Below are 7,330 nucleotides of genomic sequence, written 5' to 3'. Positions count from 1 at the left end.
TGAATAATATGTGTTTGACATTTTATTATTATATGTCCTTTTACACCCATAGAATGTTTGAGGGGTATGAATTTATATGAAATGATATTTCCATTTCCCATAGAATGTTGGATCAGTATGAATTTATATCAAATGATATTTCTATTTTTATCTACTAATTTGATGTAAGCTAACATTTGTTTCTTTCCATCTCACAAATTACTGCAAATCTGTTGCACAACATTTTTCATCTTCATTACATTTATTTTCTGGTGATACCCAAATTACCCAAACTCGACAAAAAAAAATATCGACATTTTTTGAAATTTAAATGTGAAGTTTTATATATATATATATATGTAGTACTTAAGTAATGACGAACCAAAAAATAATTACAATGAACAAATATTTTTTTAAAATAATCGGAAAGTACATTGCTTTTTTTTTTTTTTTCTGAGCTTACCTAGAATGACTTGTGAGCTTGACAACTTTTATCACATCCAGTGGAGAAGCCGAATAACTGCAAAAGCGAACCTTTGAAAAACCACACCAAACAGTTTCTAGAATTCAAAAACCACACCAACATACAAGAATAAGGAAATTGTGATAACAGGTAAATGGTCATTAATAAAAACCAATATAAATTCTTCAAGGATTCATAACGATGAATATTACAATTCCAGAATAAATGGTTTATATTTTATTGAAGTTGATGTTGGTTTGGTTAATTTCGTATTGGCTTGATATGATTATCATTGTTTTCTGTACACTATTTATTCAAATTATATACCAATAAGAATTGAATTAGATAGAACATAAAAAAAAAGAAAAGAAATGCCAACTAAGGTTTAGTGGAGGAGCAACCGGTTGTGGGTTTTAAAAGATTTGTTTTCTTTTAATTCAAATGTGGTTGCCAATGGGGTACTAATACGAATTTTACATTAATTAAAAATCAAAACATGATATATAGGAAATTGATTCAATACCTGAGAAGGAGAAGGCGGTGGTAATTTCTTCTATGGCGGTCACCAGAGCTGGAGCTAAACTGGAGCGGAAGGAAAAAACGTAGAGATGGATAATAGGATTTATGTAAAAGCTATCGACGTATTAAGGCACCCTGGTTTTTTTAGAAGTCAACTCTTTCAAGAAACATGAACCATGAGAACAACCAACAACAAGGACTTTTGAAAAATTTAAATCAATAGATAAAATACATCGATATCATTCATATTAGCTTGAGAAGAAAAACCAAGAAAGATCAACTAATCACAAAAAGAAATATTGATGACGATACAGAAGAAATATTGGATGAAGCAAAGAATTCTTACAATTTCTTTGGGGAAAAGAAAAGCTCGTCTCTACCCTTTCAAACTCTCATCGTACGTGTGTAACCCTCAATCTTTCTATTTGTCTTTCGCCTTTCCTCCCAATTTCTGGTAACAGTGGGTAGTGAACAAACGAAATCATGAAGACGTTTATGGAGAAAAATTATGACCCAATCCACCCCTTTCGAAACTCATCGACCGAGAAGGTAATTAGGTAGAAAGCATATAGGAGCCGTAACAGTAAATCGAGATCAAATCCCCAAATGTGGAACGAAGATGGGTGGTGGAGGTCTTCTCGATTAATCGACTCATGTGGAGAACGATGAGCAAAGTTAGAGCAAAAGAGGGCAGCCGAATATTTCAGAGTGTGGAAGGATCTGGAAAATAAACATGAAATACACATGTTAGAAGGGACTGGTGGCAGCAACACTGTTGATATTCCTTCCAGCTCCTTCTAATACCTGCACAACTAACAAAATTGTAACTCAATACTATAATGAAGTCAATGACGGCGGTTCTGGTAAAGAGCCCTACTCGTCGATCACCACCAAGACCAACGCCCTTAGAAAGCAAACTGGAGTGACCAATAAAAACAAAAATGGAACCAGAAGCAACCTCAACGCCGATTGAATCACATATGATGGTCCGTCGGGTTCTTCTGCACCGGTAACAAAGCCAGAGAGAGAGAGAGAGAGAGAGAGAGAAAGGCCCGATAAAAGCATTGAGAATCAGTTTGGGAAAGGAAGAAAGTGGATGTAAAAGCTCCTCGAAGGAGGTGAGCGGTGGAAATGACCAATAAAAACAAAGTACTGTTAAAAATTTTCACATCTTACATATACATAGAAGAAGAAACGTCGGAGCAAGCGGAGAGATAATGGAAATCTTTCATTGACAACCCTCACATCTTCTTTTTCTCCTTTGATCACTAAATTCGCTGACCATTTGAAACCATCCTGAAGCGTAATTAGCCCAACCCCATGAGACCCAAGAACAGTTGTGACCATTCCCACTTTCTTCCCGGATTTCATGGCCATTACTTATGAACTGGGAGCAACCTCTTGCACAACCTATGTTGAAAAAAAATTATAATTGTAATTTGTGATGAATCAAAATTGAATAGTGACTTGTGATTTATAGCTTTTCCAGATTGTTCAAGAAATCTGAGTAGAAACAAATACCTGTCGGTTAGCCTCATCAATGGCAGCCCAACCCACATAAACGAAATTAAAGCGCCATAAACTTCTTGTATTTGTGTGTGTATCCCAAGCTGTCGTTCTCAACATTGAAAAAGACGACCCCTTTAGGGTTCGTCCCTCTTTTTTTGTTACTTATTATTTGCCCGATGTGTTTAATTTGCGGAGGTTGATGATTCTCAGAAGAAGAAGAAACGTCGGAGCAAGCGGAGGGAAGATATTTTGGGAGGAGAGAAAGAAGCAAAGAGCTACAGAGGAAGATGTTACGGAGAAGAAAGAAGATGAGTAAAGAAAGAGAGATATCAATAGATTGACACGTCCGTTCGATAAAATAAAGAACAAAAGCAGCAACAGCCACGTTGACATCGGTGGGATAAATTACAAACTAACCCCCGCAAATTAAACACACCAGGCAAATAATAAGTAACAAAAATAGAGAAACGAAAGTTGGATAAATTTCAACAGTTTACTGTTGAAATTTATCACAACTTTAATATATATATATATATATATATATATATATATATATATATATATATATATATATATATATATATATATATATATATATATATATATATATATATATATATATATATATATATATTGATAAATGTCAAACAAACTATTAAAATGTTTTAGAGATTATTTTATAAAACAAGTAGTTTTTTTTTTTATTTCGAAATGTTGTTTTTTGTTTAAATCACAACATGAATACTTGAAGAAAACATTAAATCAAAGTTTAACGTTAACTAAAAACTATATAAAACTGAAAATTACGTTACATTGAAAATAACCGTTTGAAAAATGCATCATTATCAAAATTGAAAATTAATATTTCTATTCTAATAAATTAATAGGTTTATTCTTTTATTGACAAATGTCATACTATTAGAACTCCTCATTAATAATTATATGTAACCTATCATACCACTTGTCAACCTATTAATTTTAAATTTTACATTTTAAAATTTTTACTCTAATTACATTAAATTAATAATTGATTCTACATTTTAAATTTTTTATTCTAATCATATTAAAGTAATAACATTAGGTTAAAAAATAAAATAAAATTAATACAGATTATAAGGTGATATAACTTTACAAATGATTTAAATCAATAATTATAATTTTATATAACTAAAAAAATATCTCTTAAGTAATTATTTATTTAAAATAATTGATTAATAATGTTTATTTTTTAATATGAAAGTTTAATTAATTTTATAACTGTGCTTCTCACCGGTTATAAAATAGTTAAGTAATAGTTTCTTAAATCATTAAGGTGCAACCCACGTGTATAGATTATTTTGTTAATATAAATACTTTAAATTTCAATTTTCAGCCTTCTTATAATAGATATCTCTTTTATCAGATAGTCTAATTAATATCTAATTTGTATATACTTTTTGTTTTAGTATAAAAATAATTATTATAGTTAATAGCAATTAACTAGTTATTTAAAAAAAATATATATATCTATTAATATTAACCTTTTAACTCCTGCGCAACGTGCATGCATTCGTCTAGAAAATATACAATAAGAAGATTAATAATAAGTTTGAAAAGACATGAAAAGATAACCGAGCTAGGTTGCAGCAAAGAGATCTACAAACACAAGCGATATAAACGAGTATAAATAGAAATCTTTCTTACTGATAGACTTTCCATATAATGCATTTTTGTTTTGTATTCACACATATTTCAACTTGGTAGGTAGTGATATGATACAATAAGCAATGTTGAAAAGTACTCGACCAAACATTTATATTGATCGGTGAAATATTTGACATTGAGATGATTGATGTTTTCCCACTATATATGTAATACTATATATTTCTTTAGGAGGTGTTTCATTCATTCATCAATCGTAACTAATATTCTCCTTAGTGCATGATGGCCTATTTAGTGGGATCAGTATCCGGCAGGCCGATTCCAATAACCAAGAACCCATGTCTATGGTCACAGCGGTTGTTGAGTTCACGTGCTTCAACAAGCATTAGGAACAACAATATTGCACCAGTGGTACAAAGTATTTGCGGACATGGTTCCTCTTCTATTCACACCTTTAAGGTCATATTCTTTACCTTTTATTGAAAATGTTTATTTTAATTCGGATAATTAATTAATGAATTAAATTTCCCCGTAGTGAGATGCCATCATGCCAACAAGTTTCCATTCGATGAATTCGAAGTTCAATGCCCACTAATTATTCAATAAGAAAAAACAAAGTTCTTTTTTAATATTTTTAAAATATGTTCAATTACTTTGTATATTTCAATTCTTTGTAAAATTTAATCGGTAAAGTTGAATGAAAAAAATATAATGCTTACATAACAATCAATTAGACTTTATGGAGTTCAATTCCCCTAACCCGAGTTTGGTGACTATTTTATAGGCGAAGGCCATGATTAGGGAAGAACCCGAACGACGATTCCCACCCCAGCACCAGCATGGTCAACCCGGAAAAGAGTACCTCATGGATCCTCGGCCAATATTCAGCAATCCTGATTACAAGCCCACTAACAAACTCAAAGTACACTTCGGTCATTAAATTTTTATTCTTCTTGTCATTTCGTCACCCTTCTGATAGAGTGCTGCTAAAGTAGAAGAAATTTGATCCCTTCCTTTATGAAATTTCTGAGTTTGTAGTTATTATACCACATTCTAATTTGGATTTTCTCTGAAAAATCCATCATTTTTTTTCTTGGTGAAGGGAAAGGTTGCTTTGGTGACAGGAGGCGATTCGGGTATTGGGAGGTCTGTTTGCTACTTCTTTGCTAAGGAGGGTGCAACTGTAGCATTCACTTATGTTAAAGGTGTCGAAGACATAGATGCAAAGTACACCTTAGAGATTATAAATGATGCAAAAATGAGTGACGCAGGTGATCCAATTGCAATACCTACCGATGTTAGGTATGATAAGCGTTGTAAGAAAGTTGTGGATGAGGTCGTTGCTAAATATGGACGTATTGATGTCCTGGTGAACAATGCAGCCGTGCAGTATAATGCCTATACATTAGACGATATCACTGAAGAGAGGCTTGAAAGGATATTTAGAACTAATATATTCTCCCATTTCTTCATGACAAGGTTTGTTATCTCCTCTGAATGTGAAAGTAATTATTTTTCTTTGACAAATTAATGTTTTCTTGAGAAATTCTATTACATCGTCCCTATAAGGAGAATTCTAAGAGTCTAAAAAGTAAAAGCCTAATGAGTAGCTATTGATTTTTAAACTAAAATTTGTTAAAGTAGAGCATGAATGGATAGAAGTCCATGTGATCATGTGAGAATTGCTTTTCATTGATTATACGAAGTTACATAATGACTTTGTAGAAAATGGGATTTTTGTATACATTTAACAGAGAATACATTGCAACTCACACAATAATTATTGATAAATTTCTTCTTATCTTTATATATCTTCTGAATCAACTGTAGTATTTTGTGTTTATAGCTTTAATGTTTTATTTAAAAGATTATTTCTGGGTAATACTTTGTTCGACATTTGTTGACAAATCGACAATTCAACCTGTAGTTATTGACTTTAGTAATTGATGAACAAGTCTCTTCTCTATATCAGCATGGAAACCTTGACCCTTTGTTTAAGAGGCACATTTCCAGTACAACTATACGGTTGGGGCTGAGACCCTTTGACACCTGTTTGTCAAATAACTTGATTATTTTGCACCGAGTTGCAGAGTAGAAAGATAGCAACAATTTAACACGTCATATTAGTTCCCTTTCAATTTCGCTATGTACACCAAAGACGAGTAGTTTGGAAAAAGCCAGATTTGAGGTGAAACTTAAATGAATATATATATTATTATGATTTGAGAAAACTCAATCAAGGACGTCTATTTTGCACTTCTGGTTTTGATGGGTTGTGATGATGTGGATGTGTAGGCATGCTGTGAAGCACATGAAACCAGGAAGCAGCATCATAAACACCACTTCAGTGTTAGGATTCTCAGGCAGCCCAAAGTTTATTGACTACGCTTCAACAAAGGGGGCTATTGTGAACTTCACCAAGAGTCTAGCAATATTCCTGATTGACAAGAAGATTCGTGTTAATGGTGTGGCCCCCGGCCCTATTTGGACCCCACTTGAAGCTGCAGCACTTGATGACGAAGACATAGCAAGTTTGGGGTCTCAGGCGCCAATGAATAGGGCAGGTCAACCTTTTGAAGTTGGTTTAACATATGTGTTCCTCGCATCCAACGATGCATCCTACTATACTGGCACATTTCTTCATCCTGATGGTATAATTTATAGACAAAGATACATGCACTTAAACACATACATACACACATACCATACCACTGATGACAACTGCTTATTTTCTTCATTGGAAGTGTGGGTAGATCATGATGTTGTAATATTTTCTGTCAGGTGGATTACTCGACAATAATGCTATTCCTAGAGTCAACAACAACCAGAATACAGAAAACCCATAACAAAAATAGGATGATGGGAGGTTCTGATGTACAATGGAGTGAAGCATACTATAATCTGCGCATAATTACCTTTTGTGGACTTAAAATAAATATAGGTTTTGATGTAATGTAACACCGTAATTTTTCAAGCATTTTTCATTTTAAAATCGCATACTTTTCATAACATTTTATATGGAAATCTCGTTTACTCAAATTACAAAACACAACTCTTATTAATAATCCAGGATCCTCAAAACATAACTCTTTCTTTGGTGTGTACAATCAAGTCGGTGCCTTCCCGCGATCCTCTGAGATACCTGAAACACATATCACAATACACGGTAAGCACGAAGCTTAGTGAGTTCCCCAAAATACCACATATAACACATACTAG

General features: G+C 32.8%; 1 protein-coding gene and 1 long non-coding RNA gene across 3 annotated transcripts; one reads left to right on the top strand and one right to left on the bottom strand.

Annotated features, from left to right (window-relative positions):
* Nucleotides 1-521: 521 nt before the first annotated feature.
* On the bottom strand, nt 522-2,806 carry LOC111878192 (uncharacterized). Of its 2 annotated transcripts, none has more exons than XR_002845651.3 (3): nt 2,483-2,806; nt 1,308-2,371; nt 522-1,024 (listed from the first exon to the last, which is right to left on the bottom strand). It is a non-coding gene; the product is annotated as an uncharacterized LOC111878192 (long non-coding RNA). The 2 variants fall into 2 exon arrangements; XR_008232401.1 differs by having other exon boundaries at nt 522-1,962; nt 2,138-2,371.
* A 1,558-nt stretch (nt 2,807-4,364) lies between these two features.
* On the top strand, nt 4,365-7,017 carry LOC122194378 (glucose and ribitol dehydrogenase). Its single transcript, XM_023874659.3, has 5 exons — nt 4,365-4,570; nt 4,896-5,033; nt 5,214-5,590; nt 6,407-6,762; nt 6,893-7,017. The coding sequence occupies exons 1-5, from the start codon at nt 4,391-4,393 to the stop codon at nt 6,955-6,957; spliced, it is 1,116 nt and encodes a 371-aa protein (XP_023730427.1). The 5' UTR covers nt 4,365-4,390; the 3' UTR covers nt 6,958-7,017.
* The last annotated feature ends 313 nt before the right edge of the window (nt 7,018-7,330 follow it).

Source organism: Lactuca sativa, chromosome 5 (assembly GCF_002870075.4).
Source record: "Lactuca sativa cultivar Salinas chromosome 5, Lsat_Salinas_v11, whole genome shotgun sequence".
In the NCBI taxonomy this organism is placed as follows: domain Eukaryota; kingdom Viridiplantae; phylum Streptophyta; class Magnoliopsida; order Asterales; family Asteraceae; genus Lactuca; species Lactuca sativa.
Note: the sequence above shows the minus strand (reverse complement) of the source record. Positions and strands in the feature narration are given on the sequence as shown.